The sequence below is a fragment of the Phyllostomus hastatus genome, unplaced genomic scaffold (assembly GCF_019186645.2).
Source record: "Phyllostomus hastatus isolate PE091 unplaced genomic scaffold, TTU_PhHast_1.1 phas_contig_34, whole genome shotgun sequence".
Lineage (NCBI taxonomy): Eukaryota > Metazoa > Chordata > Mammalia > Chiroptera > Phyllostomidae > Phyllostomus > Phyllostomus hastatus.
Window position 1 is genome coordinate 61215524 of NW_025333857.1, and position 27975 is coordinate 61243498.

General features: G+C 52.2%; 1 protein-coding gene across 5 annotated transcripts in view; it reads right to left on the reverse strand.

The window, feature by feature from the left end:
• Positions 1–27975, reverse strand: part of WHRN (whirlin) — a 77666-nt gene that overhangs the window by 16470 nt on the left and 33221 nt on the right. For 2 of the 5 annotated variants that reach the window (XM_045840762.1, XM_045840761.1), the window contains exons 3-8: positions 27235–27360; positions 5860–6062; positions 4491–4527; positions 3104–3316; positions 2137–2346; positions 234–266 (exon numbers count right to left, since the gene is read on the reverse strand). In XM_045840762.1, coding sequence (XP_045696718.1) covers positions 234–266; positions 2137–2346; positions 3104–3316; positions 4491–4527; positions 5860–6062; positions 27235–27360 — 822 coding nt within the window. The remainder of the gene's footprint in view (positions 1–233; positions 267–2136; positions 2347–3103; positions 3317–4490; positions 4528–5859; positions 6063–27234; positions 27361–27975) is intronic. The other 3 variants (XM_045840764.1, XM_045840763.1, XM_045840765.1) reach the window with 2 other exon arrangements.

Here is a 27975-nt window from a genome sequence, read left to right on the forward strand (position 1 = left end):
TGAAACCACTTCCTGAAGTTGCACAGCAAGGAAGCGGCAGGGTTGTGATTTGAACGGAGGGCATTCTCATTACAGAGCCTGAGAAAACCCGGGGAGAGAGAGTGAGTACCGAGAAGAGCCCTCCCTTCCTTCTGGGGCTGAGTACAGGGGTGGTGGGTGGGAAGGGCCACAGCCCCGTACCTCTGCCCCAACTAAGGGACTCCCACAGCCCCACCCAGCCGAGTGGACGGTACCTCCATCAGGTCTATAAGCCACAGCAGCCGTTCCTAAGGAATGAGGGTGGGCAAAAGGCAAAAAGAAAAATACATCAAATAAATATTAGGGATAGGGTGGGCACAGCAAAACCCCCAAACACATGCATGTTTGCACACATATGCATGCTTACACACACACGTGTGCACACACATGCAGCGGCAAAATAAACATGATTCTCTTTTCTCTGTACTTTGAATGCTTTGGGCAGAGACAATGAAGGGATGGGGCAGGGGGCGAGGGGGGAGGCCCTGTTGCCACAACCAGCATTGCTTCCCTCTAACTGCCTCCGTGAAGGAAACCAGGAGTCCTCACTGCCCTGCAGAAATGACACTTGTCCCAGAAAATGGCCTTCGGGGGATGGTTGTTCACCTTGGGGCAACCCTGGGACTTTGCAGCAGGTGGGCTGGGGTTGTTATTCCCATTTGGCAGATGTATAAACTGAGGTGCAAGAGGTGACGTGTCCCAGGTCACACCTGCTCGCAAAAGGCAGAGCCTGAAGAAGGCGGGCCCTGTTCAGAAGACGGTCAGAGCAGACCTGGGTTTCCAGGAGGCCGAAGCACTGCGGTGGCAGAAGGGCTCAGAGCCCGAGAGACAGAGCCCGGGCTGAGCATGGGGAGGGCGCCCGGGGTGGGGTGAAGACTGGAGGCACTTGCAGGCTTCTCCATCAGGACGACCAGCTGTACCTGGTCTCGCTGAGACTGTGCCTGTGAGGGCTCCCGTTTCGGGGTCTGGGAGCAAGAGTGCTTAGGAAACTCGACTACCCTCTCCCTCTCTGGGAGAGCAGCGAGGAACCCTCCAGACAGGAAAGGAGAGTGGAGCTCAGCCAGCTCTCCTGACCTCCCACTCGGCGCCCCCGCAGCCATCCCTCCGCACCACTGACATGGACGGTAATAACTGTTGTTTTCCCATCAAGACTAGCAGGTCATTTCCTCTGCCCTTTCCTTGCAAGACCTCCTGGGATTAGCTTGCCTCCGAGCATCCGGGGGGCAGAATCATGCCCTGAGATGCACCAGACACTTTTCAGGGGTTCTGGAGAGTGTAGAGCAAAACCAGGCCAGGCGTGGGGCTCCAGGACAAGAGGGCGTGTCTTGGGGAAGACCCAAACCACCAGGACCTCTGCCACGAACGTACTACTCAGCTTCTCCTGGCAGCCTCCCATGGGTTGTCATTCTTGGTTCTATTTGTCTCACTGCCTGTGATTTTTACCTTTCTCCCCCAACCTGAACCCCCGGACTGTGAACCCCATCAGCCAGGGCCACATCTGTTTTCTCCTAGAGACCACGCCTGGTACGTGGCAGGCGCTCAACTACTACGAGGTTTTACAGGTAAAGAAACTGAAAAGAGAGAAGAGGAAAGAAAAAAAGTACAAAGGAAAAGCCCATCAGCTTCCTAGAAATTAAACAGAACAATGACACAGAAAAATAAAAATTAAAAAAGAAAAAGAAAATGAGTCTCAGAAAGGCAGGCACACCGTTGGTAAGTGCCAGGATCTGCACCCGAAAGGGTCTCACTCCGAAGCCAGGACAGTCAGCCTTCGACATCCGTGGGGGTCTGGTCAGCGCCCCACACGAATCCCCAAACCCGCGGACGCTCAGGTCCCTCACATGAAAGGGGAGAGCACTTGCACATGGTCTGTGTTTGCACACAGGCCACCGCAGAGCACGCCTGCGCAACACTTCCTTCACGTGCGTTCAGCGTAGCGCTCGACGCAGGGCAGATTCAAGTTCTGCTTTTTGGAGCTCTCTAGGGTTTATGTTTCCAAGTGATTTTCAGTTCACGGGTGGCTGAATCCGTGGACGTGAAACCCGTGGATAGGAAGGGCCAACTGTACCTTTGCTTGCCCGCTGGCCTCGGTGCCAGGGATGGGGCAGGGACACTCACCCTGGCCGAGCTGACGGTGGTGGAGGTGCCGTGGCTGCCTGTGGAGGAGCCCGTGTCACTGTAGGAGACCATGGAGTACGTGTCGCCGGTCCCGGGGCCAGGGGGCTGCCGCGCCTTCATCGACTCGATCTCCCGCTTCAGCACCAGGTGGTCAAAGCGGCCCAGGTCTTGGGGGGCAATGGTGCCTCTCACCTCGGAGAGCAGTGAGAACTGGAGGCAGGGACCAGTGGGGCACTCAGCAGGGAGCCCCACCAGCTGCTGGGACGGCCCTCTCCTACCCCAAATGGCCTGCATGCAAACTCGACCACTGGCCTCCCCTCCTTCACCTTCAGTGGCTCCCCACTGCCCTCAGGAGGAAGTCCACACACCCCGGCTTGGATGCTGGGTCAGCATCATCTGACTCCACCTCCCTGGCACCTTAGTGTGAATGACTGCAGTCACCTGAACACCCCGGGAGCCCCGTTCCCCTACTTCTTTCTACATTCCATTTCCTCTCTGAAGTTTTCCCAAATGTAACAGCTCCCACCAGATTCTACCACTTCTTCCTTTGTGTGGGGCAGCACGGCAGCCACCTGGAGGCCTGTAAAAACTGCCGGTGGCCTATGCCCACCCACAGATGTGCAGAGTGAACCAGGCCAGCGTGGGGCCCAGGCACTGCTTTTTAAGAGCAATCCTGATGATTCTCATTGTGCACTCAGCATTGAAAGCCACTGTGTCAGCCAGGGCCCTGATCACAGGAGACTTGAACTGTGTGTCTCCCCAGGACTCTGTGGGCTTCCCCGGGACAGAGGGCTGTCCTGGTCACCAGTATTTGCTCAGGGCTCAGTTTAGACCTGACTCCCTGTGGATTCCCAGTAAAGTAGGGACAGAGGGGAGCAAGGAGGGATGCAGAGTTTTTGAGAGCTGCCACCAGGCCCCGCCAGCACCCCACCAGCCTGCCCCTTGCCCGGGGAGGGGTGCAGGTCACCTTGGCGTGGGTGTTGAGAAGTTCAAACAGGGCCATGACCAGGGCGTCCACGGAGACACTGCCCCCGCGGTACTCCTCCAGGTAGTAGGCCATGGTGGCGCGCTCCTGCTCGTTCAGCAGGTGCCGCGCCTGCTCCTCCAGCAGCACGCGGGTCTGGTTCCCCAGGCTGCTCAGTGTCACCTGGGAGCCGGCCGGCCCCTTGTAAAACCCCAGCTGAAAGACAGGAAGACAGCGCTGCTCTGCAACCCAGGGGCCAGGCCATGCCAGTGTCCACACGGCCGAGGGGTGAGACCGTGCCGTGGCCTCGGCCCTCCCGGCAAACCCGCGTGCCACGTTCCCAGTACATGCACAAGGTCAGTGGCCTCGTGCAGTTAGTTGTGGAGTGTTTCACGGCTTACACGGCAGTTTTAGGTGTGTTATCTCCTCAGATCCTCGTGACCATTCAGAGAGGAGCCGTGTTATTAGGGTTCCTGTTTTATTCTCTAGGTTTCCATGTCTCCCTCGGTCAACTGGGGATAATAGTAACTTGATTTCCAAAATATAGCGCAGATGGGCGCACACACACTGCACTCCCTCCCGACACTGTCTTTCCCGTCATTAGCTATGTCTCAGGTGCCGGTGGTCTCCCCTCGGCCTCTCCCTGTCACCTACACCCAGCTGCTGAAATGATCTTAGAAAAACACAGATCTCCTCCTTTTGCTCCCCGAGTAAGCGCTCCGAGGGCATCCCACCATTTTAGGTGAGAAGCCAAGCCTCTTACATGGCCCACAGCACCCGGTGTGATCTGGCCACCCCACCTGCTGCCATCCGGGTCCCCAGTGCCCCTGGCTCCCCGCACTCCCTCACTCTCCCTTTGTCCAGCAAGCCCCGCCCTCGGCCTGTCCCGGGCTCTGGCACAGCCCCTCCCACCCCAGACTGGGATCTCGCTGACTTCCGTCTCACATTCGGTTTACAGCCCAAACACCACGTCACCACTTCAGACGGCCTTCGCCCTGTTTTCTAAATTAGGCGTCTCGTCTGTTATTCTCTCGTGACACCGAGCACCTTGTCTTCACGGTGGTGAGCGACTTTGGTGATTAGATATGCATGTAGTTTGTTTTGATTTTATGTGTGTCTCCTTCGCTGGAGGTGACCTCCGAGAGGGCAGGAACCTGATCTGTTCTGTTCACTGCCGTTAACCCCAGTGTCCGGGATGGTGTCCGGGATGGTCCCACAACCTGGCGGCACTCACGGACATGTGCGGGATGGGAGATGGACAGGCAGTCAGCAGGCTGCCCAAATGAATGAGATCATGTATGTGGGTCATTCGCACACATGCCAGGTCCAGGGCTCCCCCCAGGACGGCTAAGAAGCAGCCAAGGATGCCTGCGGACAGAGAGCACCCTACCTTGTCTGTCCCGTCTGTGGTGAGGTCCCCAGGAAACCTATGAGGAAAGAGGAGCATGTTCAGCCTCACGTCTGCGCAGTTCAGATGGGCACGGGCAGGGAGAGGGTCGATATGTGGTGGGAGAAGCGAAGCTTTGAGAGAACTGTGGCCTCTGCTCCGCTGGGGCTACTTAAGGGAACGTGAACCCCTGGACAGATGGGCGGCTCACAGCCCCCCAGTCAACCCACCCACGTGGACAGCAATTCTAAAACGGGGCACTGCAGATTCCTGAGTTGTTTCCACCCTCCAGGGGCAGGCAGGTAACGCAAGGACAGGAGAGAATAAGGGGGAACCCGCGGCCTCGGGGTCAGGCAGGTCCTAGGAAGGGGGGACAGGGTGACAGGAGCATTGGGGACACAGCTTGCGGGTGCAGCTCGGAGTTCAGCATGTTTTCATGGAAAAGAATTAAAAAATGGGCTCGAGGTGCCAGATTTTCTGATTTTTAAGAAACAGCCAGAAATCCAATTTTGTTTTGTTTTGTTTTGAAATGGGAAAGCTGGGATCTTTTAAAATGTTGGCAACTAATTTAACACATTTATGACACTGTGAAGGTTAAAAAGGAGACGAGGAGGAGAGAGATGCTCTGGGGTGTTCTTGGCCTGGGAGGGGCGCCACCCAGTTTGAGGCTTCTGATGGAAACCCCCAAAGGTGAGCCCCGGCCAGGTAGCTCCTTTGGTTGAACTGTCGCCCTGCACACCAAAAGGTTGCAGGTTTGATCCCTGGTCAGGACACGTACCAAAGTTGCCAGTTCGATCCCTGGTCAGGGTGCATAAGGGAGACAACCAATCGATGTTTCTCTCTCTCTCCCTCTGCCCCTTCCTCTTGCTCTAAAATCAGTAAGTGTATCCTTGGGTGAGAATTGAAAAAAAAAAAGAAAAGGAATCCAAAGGTGACATATTACAGTATTAGCAACTATTCAGCCATCTAGCAACTAAGTCTCATTTGGAGACTTCCAAAACCCTTTCCTCTAGGTGACTGATGAGATTCCCATTCACAGATCGGGGAGAGGGGCAGGGTTTATGACTCGCTTTTCAGACAAAGCAACTAAGGGCCCCAAGATAAGTTAAGTGACTTGCCAGAGGCAAATAAAGAACCAGAGAGTTGGATCACGAGGTTCAGCTTTCCACGGAAACGGGTGCCAGGAGAGAGAAGGGACAGGCCCAAGGTCATGCACAGAAATGAAAGGGACCCTGGTGCTGAGACCCCAGGCTCTGGGACCTGGAGCAATCTTGACAGGTCAGGACGTGGCGAAGGGATAGGAGGGGGACACAGTGGCTTTCACAGACAGCCTGGGGGGTCCTGAGTCTCCGAGTAGGTAGCGTGACCTGACCCTGCTGAGTTCGTGGCGGTGTCCCCAATCCGGGAACTGGCAATCCACTTGGTCTCGTCCACGGTGGTGCGGGCGCGGGGCAGCCTCCCGATGTCCTTCACGGTCAGGATGAGGTGCTGGGATGACTTGAGCAGCCTGACCGCCTCGTCGTGCAGGATGCTGAGAAAGCTCCGCCCGTTCGCCTCCAGAATCTGGTCCCCAACCTGCCGAGACCACAACATGACAGCAGTCACCTGGGCTGTTTGCAGGACACTGACTCGTGCCAGGGGCTTCAGAGCCCTGGTCCCAGTTCTCCTGGCCAGCCTGCTGTGGAGGTCACCGAGGCTCAGAGAGGTTACTCGGATGCCTGAGGGATGCTCAGCAAGTCGGTGGCAGAGACAGCCTTCCAGTTCTGACCCTGAGCCCACGCTCCCGTCACTGGAAAGGGCCACCTCCTCTTGGCCCAGCAATGGTTTGAGGGCTGGGTCTACAACCAGGTCCCCAAGGGTCCCCTTTTCCAGAAAACAAGTCATCTCAGAGGCCGGAGACCAGGGTGGGGGTGGAAACAGGGACAGAACAAAGCCAAAGGCATGAAGGCATATTTCCATTTTCTCCGTTGCTGAGATTTTCACCTCAGGCGTGCATTCTTACATTACCGGTACCTTAAGATGTAAACACCATTTTAATTTACTCAAGAAAACAAGCCGTAAATGAGAAAACCAGCCTCCCGTTAAAGCAATAACATACTGTTTGAACTCTTACAACAAGCAGGGAGTTTTATTTTGTAATGTAAAAACACATTTTTAAATGAAAGGACACATAATGGAAAAAAAAAAAACAAAAAAACCCCCAGCCTTCCCATACAAACAAACTCGTGACCTAAAGAGTAGAGGTCGCTGGGAAGAAACCGCAGTGGGAGATGGGTGTGTGTGAGAGGCCTGCGTGCGGCTCATTTAAACTCGGGGGGGGTGCCCTGTCATAGGTGGGGGTGCTGCGGTCCCCGCCAGGGGCCGGCCGCCAGGGTCACCCCCGCTGCGGGCTTGAAGGGCAGCCCCAGACCGCCGGTTATTCGTGGGTGCTTCTCCTTCTCCCCAGCTTCCCGGCCTGCTGATGGCACGTGATCAACCCCAGGGGGATTGTCCAGCATTCTTCAAAGCCAGATTTAGACAAGGGGGTGAAACGGGGATGTGGAAGAAAGAGAAGGGAAAAGAAGACGTGCCAACGACAAGGCTGAGCACTGAGGCCCTGGGCCCCAGCTTCCTGTCTCTCTGCAACACCCCTGCGGCAGCTGGGGCATGTCCAGGAGAGACTAAGTACAGATTCAGACTCCGAGTCCCCATCAGCCCCTCCACACTGACCCCCAGGGCCTGTCTCACAGTGGGAGTTCAATAGGAGAACTCAGTAAAAACCCATTACATGAATAAGACAATCAGACACCCATTCCCCTCCATTCTTAGCTCTGGGGCCACGCCTGCCGCAGCCCAGGAGGACCAGTCTATTACACCAGCCTGGAGCCCCCAGTTTTAAACCACTTTTTACCAGATGCTGTGTGTCAGGCACCTGCTCTGTCCCTTTACATATTTTCCCTTATTTAATCTCCTCGACATCCTGAAGAGTAGGTCCCATTGCTCTGCATCTGACCGAGGAGAAAGCAGTGGCTCAGAGAGGTTAAGTAAACAGTGTGGTGTCGGAGCTAGCAGAGAGGACAGCCAGCACACAGACCCTCCAGGTCAGGCTGGCCCCAAGGCCCTAATGCTTTCTCCTTCTGGGCTGCCATCAGGAGCTCTGCCTGGGGACACGTGCGTCCCTTCAAATACAGCATGTCCAAAGCCATGACCTGTCAGCACTTCCCAGCCCTTCCACTGAGCCCAGGTCTGAACACCCACCTCCATGAAAGTCCCACCCAATCTTCACCTTCCCCCACCCTTCTGTCCACCTAGCCTGGGTCCCCGTCCCCTCACACCTGGGGCCCTTAGCCAGCATCCCTCTCCAGCCATCAACATCCAAACTGGCCTCAGGCCTCACACCAGGTTCATTTTTGCTTGACCTTTTATTCTCACGCCATCCCTCCTTGCTTAAAAGCCTCCAACCACCCACCACATCCAGGAGGCAGCAAAGCATTATGGTTAAGGGTTTCAAAGACCCATGGGCCAGGGTTCAAATTATGACTCCACTACTTCTATGCCTTGTGAACTCGCGTGAACCTCCCAGTAGCTTTTGTGCCTCAGTTTCCTTGCATGTAAAAAGTGGGTGCCAGCACAGGATTGTCCTCCAATTCTCTACAGAAATTAGCATCTGCTTCCCCCACTGCCGGCGATATCATCATTCTTTCTCCTTCTGCCTCACTGAGCTCCCTGGCTGAGAACCACGGGTCCCTGAGAACTGGGCAGCCCCAGCTGGACTCCTTGGAAAAGGCTCGGCACACAGCAAGTGCTCAAGAAGTGCTTATGCACGGAGGTATGGATTTGGCTGCCTCCCACTTGCCATGGCAACCCCCTGCCAGCTTCTCTGTCCCCTGGCCACCCCCTGTCCCTTCCCTCCTTCCTGAGCAGCAGAGGCTCCACCTGCCCCCCCTGTCCAGCTGCTCCCCACAACCAGAGCCCAGGCCGTGCTCTTTGCCTGCAGAAGTGCTCTGCTTTCCTGAGTATCCCTCTCGACAGCTTTGGCTTTTGCAGAGTGAAGGGAAATCCCCTGTAATCTTCCCCACACACGTGATTTCATCCCAGAGTTTAAGGACAGGAAGTAGCGTATGAGAGGCAGGGAAGCCTTTGGTGTGCAAGCCTCGCCCTGCAGGTCCAGGCCCAGGAAGGGGTGAGTGGCGGTGGAACAAAGGAAAGGACGATTCAATTCCATAAGCATCTACCTGGCCCTCCACAGCGAGGCTGGAAAAAGGGTGGGGGCAGTGACCCAAATACTTTATTGGGACATATGTACACTAAAAAAAAAGTATTTGTTGTTTATCTGGAGCTCAAATTTAAGTGGGTATCCTGCATTTTTATCAGCTGAATCTGGCAATGCTGGGGTGGAGGTGTCAGCGACTGCTGGGCCAATGGTTCTTGGGGTCGGGGCTGATTTTGTGCTATGGTTACCAAACTTCAGTTACAGTCCCTCGCCCTGAACTTGGCGCCTGTCCTGCAGGCAGTCCGTGAATGCTCAGCACACCACTAACTTCTGCCTCATGCTAGGCATTAGTATCTGTGATTAGTACCTAAATCACGGAATTGCTGTGCTAGTCACATTTCTCCCTTGTGCCTATTAAATAAATACAGACTTGGGAGAGGCAGCATGGGGGGGTCACGTGTGACCCACCCGAGGGACAGGCATGAAATAGGAGTCACACTAGGGAAACCCCAACTGAATGGGGGGATATGTGAGCCCATCTTCTCCATCTCTTTCCAACCCTCTTCTGTCTTTCTTCTTGCTCCAGGGCCTGTTTTAGAAGTGCAGTTCTAGACAGGGCCGGCCTGGGGGGTCCACACAGCCCTCTGCAGCGTCTGGGTTGGTCTGAGTTGCTCCCATTTGTCTGCATCTAGTTCTCTAAGAGACTCTAACTTGTTGGAAAGCTCCCCGAGGTCTGAGAGCCTTGTCAGAACAGGTGCCTGCGTGCTCACTGTCATTCAGAGTCCACAAACCGTTTTCAAATGAACCCAGTGTCCCCCAGCTGCTCACAGCAGCCCCGTGGGGCCAGCGGGCTATGAAGTCTCAGCCCAATGGTGCAACAGAAGATGCCCCAAGTTCTGAAACCAGGCAACTGAACACAGCAGCCGTGTGGCCCTGCACTGCTCTCAAGTGGAACCCACGCCTCAGTGTTCCCATCTGTCAAGTGGGCGTGACACCAGCAGCAGTCCGGGGTGGCTGTGAGAACCAAATGGACCACTCGGCGCAGAGGGTGACACCATGGGAGAGGCTCTTTTCAACAGCAATTCACCTCCCTTCCAAAGGGAGGGGACAGGCTGAGATGTCAACAGATCTGCTCAAGGTCACTGGTCATGCAGGTAGTGGGCAATGAGCCGGCGTCTGAGCCCAGCTTTCCACATCCTTCCTACCGCTCTGTGCCACCCTCCTCCCGGCCGATGCCTTGGGGGGCAGGAGGCTTTAGAAACTGGTGAAGGGACAGGAGAAAGATCGTCCTTCCTCCTGTCCAGTCTCACTTCCATCCGTTTCCTCTTTTCCTTTGGTTTCTGCGATGTGAACTTGGGTGTGGCACGTTTAAAGATCTTAACCTGACCCCTGCTCCCCACCCCAAAAACTAAGAGCTCTATGCATCGATTCACTGGAATGTTATGCTTCCTTACCCACCGAGGCCAGCTTTGAGTCCGACAATGCGGGTCAACACAGCACAATGTAAAGAGGCCCAGACGCTGTGGCTGCCAGGCCTTCCAGTGGGGAGACCGAGGCCCAGGAAGCACAGGGATGGGCCTGGGGCCGAAGCCCAGACCCGCAGGCTCACTAGCCAAGAAGACACTCCCGCCGCCCAGAACTCATCGGGACACGACCCCCTGGAGGAAGGAAGACAGGTGCAAAGAGTGATCGAGTGCCCAATAACGCTCAGCCTGCCATCGGGGCGCCGATGGGGAGGGCACGGGAGGATAAACGAATAAAGGTAGCTTTATTTTATTTGTTGCCAGGCATCCTATTTATCACCAGTGATGGAGGGATGGAGGGTGGACCATGGGAATGCCCTTCATTTCAAAACGGAGGAGAGACTCCTCCATCATCCACAGCCCATCGCGTGACAGGCTCCGATCCGGGACGCTTTGAGGGGAGCATGTTGGGACTTCAACAAGGACAGGACACCGATGTCCCCTGAAATTGGCTGACCACAAGAAGCAGACATCCACTTGCTCAGGGGCCGAGGTGGCATGGGAGCAGTGAGGAAGCCTGTGGAGCAGCGGGAGTGCTCGGTGGGCTTGCACTGAGCCCCCCAAACCGCCCAAACCCAGGGAAACAAATGTTACCACTCTAAGCCTTCCTTCCCTCCAGACACGGCAACGAGACCGCCGACGGTGATGCCGGTAAGTGAAAGGCCATCCGGTATGTGGTCGTGAGCACAGACCCAGGAGTCCGCCCTCTGGGTCCAAACCCAGACTCTGCCACGTGCTAGCTGTGCGGCCTTGGGTAATTTCCTTAACCCCTCTGTGCCTCAGTTACCTTCTCTGGAAGAAGGGGACCGCATCAGTGCCTACCTCATAGGTCTCAGGATTAGAGGAGTTAGTAAACCCTCCACTGTGCCCCCGGTACCTAAAACAGCATCTGGCACACAGTAGGTACTCAATGAATATTTATTGAACGGGCCACCTATAAAGCAGATAAAACAGTATCTAGCTGCTATAAGCATTCAATAAACATTAGTGCCTTTTTGAAACACCACGCGTACCCCTGAAGTGACCCGTCAGTCACTCACCACCCAAACCTTCTGCCTCCTGGGTGTCTCGAAGCCACCCTGCCCCACCTTCCTACCCACCTTCTCCCGGGGCCCTGCCTTCGGCATCAACAGATCCACACGTGTTGACCATGCCCATGAGACATGCACGGTCACCCCATTTTACAGATGAGGACCCTGAGGCTGGAGGTGAAGTGAGAAGCGCTGGGATCTGGCCTTCGGTCTGCCATTCCTCAAAGCCCCTGCTCAGACCAGTATCAGCCCTTCTCTTCGGAAAAACCAGCCTATCCTTCCTCCATCTCTTACACAGCCTCTCAGCTCCGGGCTTCCTGCCATGTACACAGTAGGCGCTCTATTCATGTCTGGTGAAGAGAACTGGAAACAAATGAGCCTAAAGAACCTGCCGCAGGATGGCAGCAGCTTGAGCTCCTTTGCCAGAGGTACTGGGGGGTGGGAGTGGCGGGGGAGAAGCCTGCTGACAATGCCACCTTGGGCCGAGCAAGGTGACAGGAGCTGACCTCTCAGGGTGCACAGCAGGGTCAGCATGCTGGGCCCGGGGCCTGTGGGGAGCAGGTTCGGGGCCACCTCCACCAGCTCCCCAAGGCTGATTGAAATGGATTTCATGGCTTCAAATCAGGACCCCGCTGATCATAGCATTAATGCAATGGAAATTCAAATATTATTATTAAAGAGCTTTATTGCAATTATAAATCTTTAACAGTCTTGCACATCAGGTAGGAAACTTCAATGGGCCTTTCTTGTTGGCAGGTGGTTGGGGGTACAAGTGAGCAATGCGGTTTTAATGAGACATAATGTTTTTCCCTACAGTTCAGAAGTTAGTAAATCTTGCTCTTATTTTTTTTCAAGGATTAGAGTAAAAGCTAAGAAGGTTCCTGGAGTGAGTTAGGGGTAACAGCAGGGCCTGGGTGAGCCCTTCATACAGCCCCATGTGGTTTAGCGCCCTCCCCTGGCAGAACCCAATCAGAAAGCCACCGGTGGAAATGGCAGCACCGATGCTTCCACTGTGACTCCCGCTGCCTTCCGGTTCCTGCGGACGCCAGCACGTTGGTCGGTCGCGGTACTTGCTTACTCTCTGCTCAGGACATGGGCCCTCAATAAAGGCCCGCACCAGCACCCACCTCATCCATGGAAAGCTGAGGCCCAGAGAGGGAAAGGGCTTGCTCAAGGTCAAGTCAAGGTGAGAGCCAGGTCAGAGAAGCCACTAGCGAGTTCTTCCCACAGGAGATTCCAGCTTCCAAGCAAACACATAAGAGCAGTTACAAAGGTCCAACTCAGGAGGAATAACAGCTCCCCACTCCCCGGAGTGCCTCCCAAGGTCAGCAACCCCACGCAATGTCACTTTAAACTTAACGGGCACCACACAAGGCATGGAGTGGTGTCCTGTTTTCTAGGTGAGGGTAGAGAAGTTCAGAGAGGTGCAGTCACTTCCCCAAGGGCACCCAGCAAGCCGAGTGAGTAGCGAAGTAGGATCTGAATCCAGCCCAACTGCTCTCCAGCCCCAGACTCACAACTGCCCAAGCAGATGACTCGGAGTCACTCTAAACCAGCTCCGTCAAAAGGACTTTTGGCAATAACAGCAACTTTCTGTATCTGTGCTGTCTGATACAGCGCCCACTGCTATTTAAATTTCATTTACATTAAATTAAATTAAAAATTCATTTCCGCAGTCACATTAGCTGCACTTTGATAGCCACATGAGGCTTGTTGCTGCCATACTGAGCAGGTGCCTCAGACCCAAGGCCTGGCCTCCTCTCTTCCTCCTCCAAACTCTGCTCCTCCAGGGCCCCAGATCTCAGTGCTCAAGACCCAACGCCCCAAATCTGCTGGGCCCACCATCAAGCCCACCAAATGCTACCTTCCCCTCCAAAGGATCTCTAATCTGGTCACTCCCCTCTGTCTCCACTAGTCCACTCTGACCCCGGCCACCGTGGCCTCTCACTGGGACCACCGTCGTGGCCTCCTTGCTTCTACCCTCACCATCCCCCCTACACCCTCCTCTGACGGTTCATTTTATGTGTCTCCTAGGCTGGATTCAGAGATGCCCAGTACCTGGGAAATCATTAGTTCTGGATGTGCCTCTGAGGGTGTCTCTGGAAGGTATTAGCATTTAGATTGGCAGACTGAATGAAGAAGGTCGCCCTCACCAACACGCACGGCATAATCCAGTCCTCTGGGGGCAGGAGCTGAACAGAAGGCAGAGGAAGGGAGAATCCACTCCGCTGGAGCTGAGACATCCGTCGTCATCTGCCCCCAGACGTCAGCATTCCTCGTTTTCGGGCCTCAGGGCTCCAAGGTTCACACCACTGGTCCCTGACTATTGGGCCTTTGGACGCGAACTTTCCTAATTGGCTCCCCTGGTTCTGAGGCTTTTGGACTTGGACTGAGTTACACCACAGCTTTGTTGGTTCTCCAGCTTGCAGGTAGCATATAATATGATTTCTCAGTCTCCGGAATCACATGAATTAATTCCTATAATAAATTTCTTGTATCTATCTGTCTATTCTGTTTCTCTGGAGAACCGTGACTAATTGCCCTCCCTGTACAGCAGAGGGATCCATTTGATTGATTTGACGGCAAATCTGATATTGCCATACCTTCCTAAAACTCCCCACCAACGTCTAAGCTCTTTACCTAGCCTAAGAGGGGCCTCAGCATGCTAATGCCTCTCACACTTCTCTTCCGCAGCTTTTTCCAACCTATCCACACTTGTCACCTCTCAGCTCTGTCAACACACAAAGCCCTTTATAACCTCGGGGCCTGTGCATATGCTGTAGCTCTGCCCCAAAGATTTTTCTTTCCATTCCTTACCTGGGTAACTCCTGCTCAACCTTCAGATCTCAGTTCAAATGACACCTCCTCCAAGAGGTCTTCTCTGACCACCCTTTCCAAGGCAGGTATCCCCAGTCCCCACCCCAGAGCACCCTGAAGCACACCCCACCGTCCTCATCATGGCTTAAGCTCATGCTGGGCTATCAGCATTGAGTTCAGGGCCCGTGTGCTGCATCCTCCTTGCATAGCACATGGGAGGCACCCAAGAAATGCCTGACAGAATCAGTGAATGAGTGAATAAATGGTTAAATGGACAGTGAGTAGCACACACACCAGCAGGCTAGTCCCCTTCTGGTTTCTGCAGACAAGCAGGAGACATTTCCATGTGTGTGAAGGTTTAGTTTCACATGGCTGGGGCATGCAGGGAGCTGGGTACTCGTAGCCCGGCTCTGTGTATGGCAGCAAGAAAAGGACACCCAACTTTTGCAATCAAATGGAAGGCAAAGAGGTGAAAACAAAAATCACAATTTTGTTTTGGGTGGAATTACCCTCTGGAAAATGGTGCACATTTATCCAGCCCCTCATTTTGGAAGGAAAAAAAAAGAGGGGTGAGGAGTCGAAGGGAGATGTCATGGCCCAAGGCCTGTCAGTCCATCGGGGTGAAGCTGACCTGGAACCCAACCCTCTCACCTGCTCCGTACAACGGCAAGAATCAGCGTTCTCAAGTTCAAGTCCATAGCCCTCATATACACAGTGATCAGTCAGAAGACATGATGGAAGGGGCAACAGAAGAGACAGTAATGAACTTAAATGTGCAGCACGGATGTGACACAAACTTTAAACACTCAAAATGGACTCAACAGGAGAAAAATATGAACCAAAAAAAAAATCCCATTCTTGGAAAGGATTCAGAGTTCTCTCTCAGTTGAAAATTTAATACTACCCCAATAAAAACACCAAGAAGCTTTTGTTAAATAAGCTGATACAAAAGTTCATGTGAAAAAATAAAACTGTGCATGGAGGAGCCTTAAGCGCTTATTATTAGGTGGAAGGAGCCAGTCTGCAAAGGCTACACAGGGCATGATTGCAGCTACTCGGCATTCGGGAAAAGGCACAGTTACGGAGACAGTAAAAAGACCTGTGGTTGCCAGGGTTCTGGGAGGAGGGAGGCGTGAACTGGTGGAGCATGGGGGATGTTTAGGGCAGCGAAACTATTTTGTACAATACTATAACAGTGGATACATGACATTATGCATTTGTCAAAACCCATAGAGTATACACCACCAAGAGAGAATCCTAATGTAGACTATGGACTTTGTTAATACTGTATCAATATTGGCTTGTCATTGTAACAGATATACCACATTAATGCAAAATGTTAATACAGGAGACCCTGAAAGTGGGAAGGGTGGGGGTAGAGGAGGTACATGGGAACTCTGTACACTCTGCTCAAACTTTCTGTTAACCTAAAACTGCTCTCAGAATGAATCTATTCATTTTTTAAATGATAGTTTTTTTTAGTTAAAAAATCAAAATGTCAGACTGGCTATGAAAACCCAGGTCGAGAAGAGCTGTGAGAGGAGGTACCAGATGCTAAAATCTGCTCTGAAATTTCTGTAACTCTACGGTGTGGCACGGACTCTGAGCAGACAGACAGACAAATAGACAGGGGGACAGACTAGAAATAGACCCCAGGACAGGCACACGGAAACAGAGTGCCTGAGGAAGGCGGCATCACAAACCACTCCAGCGAAGACGGCCTTGTTAATATGCTGCCCTGGGGTGACTATGTAGCCATTTAGAAAGAGATAAAATTGGATCTGTATCTCATATTCTACATAAGAATAAGTGCTAAACAAATCAGAGATCTAAAGGGAGAGGGGAATGTATTAACAAGAATTAAAAGAAAAAAAATTCTCTCTATCTTGGGCATAGGAAAAGGTTTTCCAAGGAGAATTCAGATTCACCAAAAGAAAGAATTGATCATTAAACTAGATAACAATAAAAAAGATTTCACACTAAAAAAAAAAAACAACAACTCTATACTTAAAAGAAAATGACAATGGAAGAGAAAACATTTGTAATTTATAATCACAGATAAGAGGCTGATGAGCCCTAACAGATAAGGAATTCTTTTTTTTTTAATTTTCTAAGTTTTTATTTTTTTTATACTTTTTAAAATTATTATTATTTTTTAATCATTGTTCAAATACAGTTTTCTCCTTTTTACTCCCAATCCAGTCCCCCCTCCCACCCTCCCCACTTCCCTCCCATTACCACCCTCCCCTTAGTCTATGACCATGTGTCCTTTAAGTTTGTTCAAGATAAGGAATTCTTAAATTTTAGGGGAAAAATCCCAAATTCTAATAGCAAGAGGATAATGAAGGAGGCATGAGCAAGTTACAAAAAAAAAGACACAAAGAACAGTCCTCAAATGTTAAGGAAAGGTGTTCGACGTCATTCATAATAAGAAAATTGCAGAATAAAGCTACATCGAGACACTCCTTCCCGCCTGTCGGACTGGAACCTTGGCAGTGCCCGTTGCGGCCTGTGGGCGGCAGGCACGCTCAGGCACGGCTGGCGGGAGGTCAGGACAGAACAGCACTCGTGGAGCGGGTCTGTGCCATACTGAGCAAACTGTGCGTACTGCCCTTTGACCCAGAAACCACACGTGTAAAAATGTACCCTGAAGATACACACCCCCAAGTAAGACACCACATCGGCATCAGTTCCTCATGGCAGTCTGGTGTGTTAATTGTGAAATAATGAAAACAACCCAAATGCCCACAGAAGACAGCGGCCGATGAAGGGAGGTAGAGCCGCGTGGTGGAGTGCTAGGCAGCGGTAAAGAAGAGCTAAGTTTTTTTTTGCGCACTAGCATGAAGTGACCACCAGGATATTAAATTTTAAAAATTAAGGTGCAAAATAGAATCTATAGCATGCTTACTGCCGTTTGTGTAAGAAAAGATAAAGTATACTTGTACCTGCTTGTTTCTGCAAAAAGAACAGGAATAAACAAACAAACAAAAGAACTAGCTTGCTTAGTTACCTGCCAGAAGTGGGCAGGAGCGACTGGAAGGGGTGTGGGGAGAAGTGATACTCTGAGTATACCTTTTGTGTATGATTCTGATGTTTCAGTTACTCAAAAAGTAAAATTAAGTCAATACAGATAAAGGAAGCCCTACTGAACGCCAGCAGAAACAAATGGACTTTTTCAAATGAGTAACAGAACTAAGCTGAAGAGGAAAAAGAAATAACCAAAGTAACACAATTATGACCCTAAACTCTCTGTTTTAAAACAAAATGAGCTGCAAACAAATGGGAAACTCAGCTTAGCAGGTCTGCTGTTCACAGTGGTACGTGTGAGGCAGTTCTGAAACTGCTTTCGTCTCATGAGACTGGGCAAGTCAGTAAATACATTGGACAATGTAGGTGGGAGCCAAGTACCTCCAAAGGGCCAGCACTCTGCATGGTGTTGGGGATACAGCGGGCACTGCATTAGGTTCCTAAAGCCACTGCGACAACCACCACAAACTTACTATCCTACAGTTCCGGAAGTCAGATGTCCAACGTGCGTCTCTGGGACTGAGATGGAGACGTCAGCAGGCTGAGCTCCTTCCTTTCAGGCGGCTCCGGGGCACAGTGCATTCCTTGCCTCTGCCTCGTTTCCAGAGGCCACGCGCCTTCCTCGGCTGCTGGCCACCACGCTCCTCCACCGTCAAAGCCAACGTCTTGAGGCCAAGTCCTTCGCAAAGGGCCCCTCTCTGGTTCTCTCTTCTGGTTCCCTCCCGGCACTTTCAAGAACCCCGTGCTCCCATCAGACCTACTGGATGATCCAGGACCATCCCCCCTCTCAAGGTCGGCTGATTCGCCACCTCAGTTCCATCTGTAATCTTGGGTTCTCCGTTGTCATATAACCTAACACATTCACAGGTTCTGGGGGTTCGGGTGTAGACATCTTGGAGGCTCATTTTTCTGCCCACCACATAGCTGGTGCTCAGACATGATGAATGCTTACGGTTAGCCAAACAGAAACGGACGCCCAAAGGCCTCCCCCCTCCCCCAATCTGGGTGAAGAAGGGTTAACAGGGCATGTGGCGCTTCTGCCAACTGGAGAGCAACTTGGTTCCAACTCGCTAAGAAATATTTGACAAAGTGGTGCCAACACCTTTGCAACTTCTAGGAATTAACCCCAAGAAGATCGCTATGGGTATGCAACACAAGAAGTTACAAAAATAATTGGGACCTCCTCCTAAATGTCTAGGAATTGATCAGCCAAATATTGTATGGTGTATCCATACAGTGATACTGTGAAGCCACAAAAAATAATGTTGCAGAAGATTTTATGACATGTAATGATGTTTTCCAATTAAACCTTTTAAAAATTACAAAACCCACATGAGCACACAGTAGAAACAGTCGAACAATAAAAAAGGGTATATACAACTGTAAAAATCTTGCCTCCCTAAAGCCCCCTACCCTTGAAGACACATCTCCAGACCACCTGAAGGCTCCGGCCCCCACTGAGACTCAGAAGTAACCACCATCAACAGTTTGAGGGCACTCTCCCAGGAACTCTCTTCACATATGGTAAGTACGTACACATGAACCTATTTCCTGTCTCATAAAAAAAATGAGCTCATAGAACACCATTCTGCACCTTCAAATTTTGCAAAGGTCTTTCTGACATGGAAGGATCTTAAAGCAGCCTTGCCAATGGAGGGTGGAGGAAAGCAAACAGTCGGATCCCAGTTTTGCTGAATTGGCCTTATCCGTGTCACTTTCCACGTAAGCACGTCACTCCGGAAGGACACACGCCAAAACTGCCACACCACTTTTTCTCTCAGTGTAGGACTTGCTACGTCCTCTACAATCAACAGGCGCTTTCTTTTTGAATGCAGCTTTTTAAAGAGTATCTTAAAATTGCCCATCTTATGTGGTTTCCAATTCCACTAGAGGGACTGGGAAGGAACGTGCCAAAATGCTCACAGGAGTTGGCTCTGAGTGGTGCATCCCAGGTGATTTTAATTTCAAGCTTTTTATTCATTTTCGGTGCTCTCCAGATTGTATATGATGCCCATGTTGTGGAGAGCAAAAAGAAAAAACAAATGTTAAATAATAAAGGTAAACATTTGTGGGGGCGGGGGAGCATGACATGAAACATGTCCCTCAGTGTTGGGGTCTGCAGAAGAGGGGGCTGGAACCCTTAACTGCTCTGTTGTGCCACCTGGAAAAAGCACCTTCCGCGTGCCACCCAGCCCAGTCTATGTCTCTTAGCAATTTGGGATGTCACTCCTGTCCCCCACTGGGCTCAGCCACCTGCCAGCACAGGTTGGCTTGGAGGCGGTTTAACCTCTCCCGGAAAGATCCTCTGAGGTTTCTCTCATCTCTTGCTCCTTTTATAATTTTATTTCAATTGAAATTGAACTAAACACCTGATTGCAAGGGAAAGGTTAGGTAAATTATAACTCAGCGACAAGATGAAATGATATCATGCAGTTATCACAAATTGCACTTAGGAGAAGTTTTTAATTACATGGGGAAAATGCAAGTGAAAAAATGAGGGATGCAAAACAGTATACAGCACGTAACGCCAATCACGTAAAAATGTACGGAGAAAGGACGGAAAGAAGCTACATCCAGATGTCGATGCCCAAACAACCCAAACGCCCGGCAGCTCGGGAGTGGATAAACAAAGTGCGGAAGAGCCATACTACAGAACACCACTCCGTGACAACAGGGAGCTTCCCGGACACGCTGCAACACGGTGCAAAGTGAAAGGAGCCAGACACAGAGGCCACGGGCACTCGGATTCATCGATGTGAAATGCCCCAAAAGTAGAGACAGAAATGGAAAGGGACTACTTACTGGGTACAGGAACCTTTTTGGGGGGTGATGAAATGTTCTGAAAGGAGATAGTGGTGATAGTTGTACAACTTGGTGAATACACTAAAAACCACTGCTTTGTACACTTTAAAGGGGTGAATTTTATGACATGTGAATTATATCTAAAAAAAGATCGTAATAAAGGTTGGGTTCAGGAGGCAGGATGGTCCGGGTCCTTTTACTGTCTGTCTGTGTGTGTGTCCTATGCACCGAACCTATCACTTTAGGAGCTGGGGAAAAATTAAAGCTAAAAGGAAACGAAGTTTTCCAAGGGGCCTAGGTTAATACCTCTAAAGCAAAGCCCTTTTCAGGTCGCTGGACACCCCAACCTCTGAAAGCTGCTGACCAAGAGAACAACACCCTTATGAAATAGGAGAACAGGCTGACCTCAGATCCAGCAAACCATGCATATCCCCAATGTGCTGGCATTGACCTTGGCATGACCACATATGGAGCCAGAAGAGCAACTGATGGATGACCCTCCCATGCTGGTCAGCCACCACTCAGCGGCTCCAGGCCCCTCGCTCAGACACATGGGAAGGAGGGAATAGAAGAAAAACCACAGCCAGCCCCTTCCGACCACCTCCCTCAGCTGGAGAGTGCGGTCCCAGGGGCCCTGGGCTCTCCCCTTTTGAATGCTCCCCCCTCCTCCTGTGACCAGGGCAGGCCCCAGCTGGGCTCCTCCTCTAATGGGCACCTGTATAGAAACTAAGCATTTCTCTTTTGGGCAGTAGCCTGCGTAGGAGCCCCTTTAAAAGCCAGACAGTAGGACTAAGCAACTTGAACTTCTGCAATTTATTAGCACCCATTCAGAGGCAAGTTCACAAATCCAGCCATGAGAGCATCCTAGGAAGGATGGAGAATGTGGCACAGCCAGGGGAGAGAGGTTAAAACAGCCACCCAGCACGTGCCGGGTTCCTTAGGAAAGAAATCACCTCCCAGCCCCTCAGGAAAGCTGTTCTTTCTCAGGGTGGGCTCATCAGCCTCCTGAGACTTTCAGAGGCCTTTACCGGCCGTTCTCACCCACCAGCACCCACACTTGTATGGCGAATGAAAACCACTCACACAGTTAGAGCTCCCATTTTGGAGGGTGCTTATCATAGGCCAGGCACTGGACTTGACATACATAGTTCATGGTGTCCTGACATTCTTGTTCTTACTGTTTTTTAATCCCCACCCGAGGACATTGTTTTCATTGATTTTAGAGAGAGAGGAAGGGAGGGAGAGAAACATGGATGTGAGAAACACCAACTGCTTGCCTCCTGTACGCACCCAGACTGGGGGTCAAACCCATGACCTTTCAGGTATGGAACAATGCTCAACCAACTGCACCTGTACACCGGCCAGGGCTGTCCTGACATGATTGTTGTTGTAATTATTATTACTAATATTGTTAGAGAGCCTGGAATCTACCTCAGCACAGCTCCTCTACAGTCCCTGGGAAGGGAAGCAAGATGCCATCTCTGAGGTTCAGGGCTTGGGAGCCCCTCCCCAGGAGCGCGAGGGGGCCACTGTCCCTCTGGGAGAAGCAGCCCGGGGAAAAGCTCTAGGTGCAGGCAAGTCTGTCCTCTAAGCTGGAGCTCAGTGATCACATGGAAGTTATTATCCCACCTCTTGCTTAAAGAGCCAGGGGATTTTGAGTCCCCAAAGCAATCAGGGGCTGCTGCGCCACGATTCCTCCCAGGCAGGCTCTGCAGGGCAGGGCTGGCGTGCCAGGCCAGCGAGGACCTGCAAGCAACGGCCTTGGGCTGATTTCATCCCAGGGGGCCACACAAGACTGCCCTTTGGCCCGGGAGGCAGGCTCTGAGGTGGGAACTGCTGAACTGGGTGTTCCAGGACGGAGCCAGGCCAGTGACCCTGGCCAGCTCCTTCTTGGCTTGTGACCTTGGGCAAAAATCCCTCCCATTTTTCTCACCTACAAAGATAACTAATGCTGGTTACCTTACAGGGTTATACTGAAAACCAGAAATAAATTTTTCAAGCCAGTGTACAGGGCCCAGCACAAATAATGCCTCTTTTTTTTATTACAGAATCTTTTATCACAAAATCATAAGCATGTAATTCTGTAACATAACAATGTCACACTCAAGCACACCATATGCCATTTTAGGTGAAATGTTCAAATTAAAACTATAAATTATCACACCCACATTAGGAGAGGGTGTGAAGGAAGAGGTGGGAGCCGGATTTCCTGTGACTAACCCCTGGACACACCCAAGTTCCAATCCCAGCTCCTCCACCTACCAGCTGTGTGACCTTTGACATGCTACTTCACCTCTCTGGGCCTCAGCTGCCCACCTCTAAAAATGGGGCGAACACTAGTGTCTCCTCACTGGGAGGGCACAGCGCTCACTAAGCACATGGGCTGGCACAGAGGTCCCACTCCCCAAACGCCGGCGACCACTATTATCGCGTCTGTCCATGAGATACAATAGAGCCTGCTCTGCCCTACCTTCCTCCTGTCTGCTGTCACCATCACTGCCCTCATATCGCTGGACAGTCTGCTGTGCTTCACCGAGAACACATCCTGAACGGCCAGGAGACTCCTCCCGGTCCCAAGTCCAAAAGCAGAGTGCGGGAACACCGGGCAGCTGTCACCACTGGGACCACAGAGGGCTGAGTGCCCCACTGCCAAAGGCCATCCTTGTCAGCCTGTTTGTTTTTTCATCACGCAAGTTCAGGGTCACAGAGTCCAGGGACTAACCGGAGGCTCTGGGGCTGATCCCCATCCCAGCTCTGCTACTTCCTTGCTGTGTGACCTTGAACAAGTAACAACCTCTCTGAGCCCGAGTTCGCTCATCTTTCAGTGAGGCATGCATGGTACAGCATCTAACTCAGGGACTGTTCAGGGACTCATTAAGGTGGAACAAGCACTTAACAGCTATCCTGATCGGGTGGCTTAGTTGGTTAAAGCATCATCCCACACACCAAAAGGCTGCAGGTTCAATCCCTGGTTGGGGTGCAAATGAAAGGCAACCAATCAGTGTTTCCCTCGCACATCAATGTTCCTCTCTCTCTCTCAAAAAAAAATCAATAAAAACTATATTGTTGGATAAGGATTTTTTTAAAAAGTGCTTAGCAGGGTGTCCAGCCAAGAGTCTCCACGCAGAGAATGCCTGCCGTCACCATTTTTCCCACCAGGAGTCAGCCGGTGCGTCCCCTGGGGCACCGGGCAGTCTTCGCTGCCTCTGTCTGCCGCTCCCATCCTCCTGTTCAACACAATATCCATGCAGAGCGCACAGAGGACCACACAACCAGGTGCTGGCTTGCACACACCTTGCTCTGGTCCCCGATTGTCATCACCCACTGTCCATCCCACTGACCACTGGCAGAAACAAAATGGGCCTCCCAGCCAGGGATGACCTCAGAGGTGGAGGTCAGGGGGCCAGGCAGGACCTGGGACGAATACTGTGCTTCTGAAGCGTGGTGGCTTTCAAGACAAAATGTCCTTCATTTCTTCTCTCTGCATTCTTTTGATACTTGGTCAAATTAGGGTACTAAGGAGGTGACAGAACAAACCATGTGGCCTTTGAAGGGCCGGAAGGGCTAGGGTCCTTGGCCCTGAGCAAGTTACCGCACCTCTATGAGCCCCAACTGCTCATCTATTAAATGGCACTATTACTGCCCACCGCAGGGGTATTGGGAGGAATAGGAGTGAATGTATCTAAAACGCTTAGCCCTGGGCTTGATCCATAATAGCTAGTTAATAAAGGGCAACTGCTATCATCATCATTATTATTTTTAAACGCTAGTCAATCTTGGCTGTCCTTAAAGGAGCAAGGTTTTAGGCTCTATTCTTTGGTGGAGGTTGAAGCTGCAGGGGGACGTGCACAGGAATAAGAGCAGCCTGCAGATAAGTGCTGAAGGGGGTGTCAGCCCCTCCTGGGAGGGTGGGACGGTTCCACGTTCCGCCCCACGGCGCCCTGGGGAAATGCTGGGCGGTGCCTGGCCCCCCATGAGGAGCTTTCCTTCCTAGCAGTTGACTTGCCCCTGCCCTGGACCCACCCCGGGGGCTAAGCGAGCGCTGGAAGCCAGGCAGCAGGCAGTACTTTCTCCCCAGGAAAGCTCTGCACAGCAGCAAGGAGCCCTATTTACAAATAAAGCCTGTTCTTGGCTCCACCACCCACACAGCCAAGCCCCTTTATTCCATTTCAATGTGCCGAATTCTACTGCAAATTCATTGGCAATGAACGGAATAAATCAGCCCTGGCCGCCCGAGAGAGTGTGGGCAGGTGTTTGCATGTCCCAGGTGCTTTGGAGGGGAAAGTGAAATACCGGCAGGGAATAGAAAGTGCTTGACTGTGGTGGGCACGGAGGATGGAGAGGACTTGACCGAAGGTGGCATTTTTATGAGCTCATAAAGCCTTCGATAACCTGCAACCGAGAAGCAACCGAAGTGGCTGGGAAACAACTACGGAATACGTTTCCTCTGCCGTGTTTCAAAATGGAAATGGCTTTATTGTCGCCATTTCCATGATTATAAAAGTAATACTCCGTTCAGACACTGCAGAAGGACATAAAGGAGAGTGAAAACCACCCGTAATCACGTCACGTCAGGAGCACCGCTGTGGACACCCTGGCACAGGTCGGTTTAGGTGCTCCTCCCAGCATGTTTTTTTATGGATTTACACCGTGCGGGTGAGATCCTGCTTGAGAGGTGACTCTGCGGCCTGTGCTTCCCACGTAGTAAGACACCAGTGATGTCTCCGCTACACGCGCAGACCTCTCGGGCCAGGACCTAGCACGTCCTCTCTCCTGAACACAGCCTGCCCCCTTTTCCTTAACATGGATTCAGCCTGAACCAAGTCACCGCCAGCAAAGTTGGAGCCCACTCATGCGTCTCCCGGCACTGAGGACACAGCCGGAGTCACTGCACAACATCCTCCCAAGGGGGGACCGGAGGGACCCAGGCAGAGGAAGGAACCAGACTTCTCAAGCACAGGCGGTTCATTTTCACCTCACCAACGTCTCCCCCCTGTCGGCTGCCAGGACGCTGGGGGCCGCAGCCGGGTTCTGCCTGTGGCTGGGTGTGCGGCCCACACAGCCAGTGTGCTGGGGAGTCTCACCCCAGCTTCATCTCCTTCCCTCTGCCCCCACTTTTCTTCCTCCTAATTTTCTCATTCATTAAAAAAAAAAGAATCTTTAGTCTGTGTTTTGAAATTAACTCCAACAATTTCCTTTTTTGGTAATTTTGGGGGGAAATAAATGGAATTAAAATGGGCTAAGTGCAATGTGGCATGCTGGGTTGGGCTGCATCCTGGAACAGAAAAGGGGCATTATTGGGAAAGCCAAGCGCTCTTGGATGAAGTGTGCAGTTGGCTTAGCGGTTTTACGTCAGCGGCTTAGTCTGGACAAACGCACCTGCTCACAGAAGATGTCAGCATTAGGGGACGCTAGATGAAGGGAAAAGGGGAACTGTCTTTGCCACGTCTCAGTAAATCTAAAGTAGTTCCAAAATAACACATTCATTAAACACAGTCTGCAGAGAGACTACTAGGAGGTTGTTTCCTCCTGGAGTCCCAACAAGGTACCATCTCAGCCAGCTGAGAACATAGCGAGTGCCCAGACCCAGGTCATTTCAGAACCAACCGGGCCCAGCCAACCTCTGAGGAGTACCTACTGCCCGCCTGGCTGGCGGGGTTACCAGCGCAGTTCTAGAACCAGACTGGGAGCCCTGGCTTTCCCTCCTGCTTGTTCTGCAACTCCCTGTGTCTCAGACACTGCGCCTGTGCGGTGGGCAAGCAAAGGAGGGTATTTCACAGGGCTGTTGGGAGGCTTTAAGAACTTGGGACTGTCTCAGTCAGTGCCAGCTTCCTAACAAAGTAACTGGGTGGCGAATAAGCAACAGACGTTCATTTCTGCCCCTTCTGGAGGCTGGAAGTCCAAGATCAGGGGCCAGCCTGGTCGGGTTCTGGTGAGAACTCTCTCCCAGGATGCAGACTACCACCTTCTCCTTATGTCCTCACATAGTGGGAAGAGAGTTAGAGAGCTCTCTGGGGTCTCTTTTATACAGGCACTAACCCCATTCATGAGGGCCCACCCTCCTGACCTAAGCACCTCCCAAAGGCCCCCTCTCCTAACACCATCACACTGGGGGTTAGAGTTGATACATATGAATTTGGTGGGAGGAGGGACACAGACATTTAATCCATAACTTAGACACTCAGTAAGTTTAACCTTTATTTTTAATATTGTTAGTTCATTCCTCCTTTCATCTTTTCAGTAATCCTGAGAAAGACATGTTATTTTTTTTAGGATTCCCTGGGAAAAGGAAGGCAAGCTCAGAGAAGTTGAAGGGATTCTCCAACGTCACACAGCTATTAAAGCAAAAGCAGCAAGCTGGGGTTTGGACCCAATCTTCCTGGCTGCAGACCAAGAACTCTCCCACTCTACCGTATTTGCCGAGAGACCCCGACACGCCCTGTCTCCGCACCACGCCAGCTGTGCACCACAGCGTGGCTCCAGAGGACCCCCTGAACGCCACTCTGATCCGCTGTGACCTTTTCTCCCCGTCTGTGCAGACGATCAGCTTCCCCCACATGGGCGGAGCACTCAGGCCCTTTGTACGAAGACACAGTCTCATGCTGCGTTCCATGGCCCCACGCGTGGGAGTAAACCTGCCTGGGCTCCAACCCTGCTCGGCATCCCATCGGCCTGTGACCTTGGGTGAGTCTGCTTAACTGCTCTATGCCTCAGTCTCCCCAGCTGGAAAACGTGGGCAGTAATGACCTACCCCACAGGACAGCATGCAGGTTCGGTGAGATGATATGTGAAGTCAATGTGAAGCTCATTGTGAAGTCAATTACGAATGCTGGAAGAAGCACAGCACTCTTTAAGACGTGAGTTAACACTATTTCAATAATTGCCCGTTGCCCTGAATCAAATGCCAGCACCAAAGCTGCCCCAGGACAACCCCAAGGCGGCCTGCAGCTTTCTCTCCTCTTCTCTTTCTAAAGTGCTGTAATAAACTCCCGAGTCAGGGCGATTGCAGCCCAGCAGCAGTGTTTGCAAAACAGCAGCCATGAAGAGCCTGGGCTGGACCACTGCCCAGCACCAGGTGGGAGGCCACCCTACGCTGAGGACAACTGGGAGAACTTGGGGCATGGGAGGGAGATGGGTGCTCAGCTCCTGCCACTCGCTCTGAGCTGTGAACTAGAGGCTGCAGCCAAGGAAGGGCATCTCGCTGGGACCCACCCAACCTTAAGGTGGGTGCTGACTGCTCTGCCGCAAGGCTGGAGTCGGCCTCAAAGAGCTCAGCACACAGAGGGTTCCCTCCCTCGGCCCACGAGTGCAGCCCTGCGTCCCATCCCCTCCCACGGGAGAGCTGGGCCTCTCACCTTGAGCCCGCTGCTTTCTGCCTCAGAACCCGGGTCCACGCCAGTGATGTAAATGCCGAGGCCGTACTCTGCTCCCCCGCGGATCGTGAGGCCCAGGGACCGGCCGTCCCCCAGCACCAGGTTCACCTGCAGGAAGGACAGGAGGCAGCGTTGGAGGGCCTGAAGGGTGCCCTGAGCTTCGGGGAGCAGCAAGCTGCAGGGTCACGCCCCAACCCCGCAGGGCACCTTGATTGAGTCAGGTCGGCAAGGTGCCCTGGAACATTCCGGTTTCGGCCCCAGCTCTGCCTCCAGCTCGCTGAGTGACCTAGGGGGATGTCCCTCTCCTGCCCTGGGTGGCAGTTACAAGAGCAGTAACAGGAAGGGGGCGACGTCCAGGGATGCCCTGATGCTCACCGCAGAGCTCCGCATCACTTCAGGAGTCACGTGGTCTTCACACCCCAGGGGCCATGGACTCCTCTGCCTCCACTGGCCACCCTTGACCACACTCCTCAGTCGGGAAGGGCCTGCTCAGGCCCTGGGGTCTCCACCCCTGACTTCTGCATCTCCCAGCCTCCCTCCATAGGATCAAGGTTGAGTCCAAGCTTGGGGCACCACAATCTGCCATTCCAGGAGTCTCGTGCCTTCCCAGAGGTCTTCCACCTCTGCCACCCATCCTCACAAACCACAGTGGTGTTGCTTCAGTAGCCCTGAATTCTACAAACACAAGGACCACTCAGACCCAGCGCTGGGCCAGGGGATCAG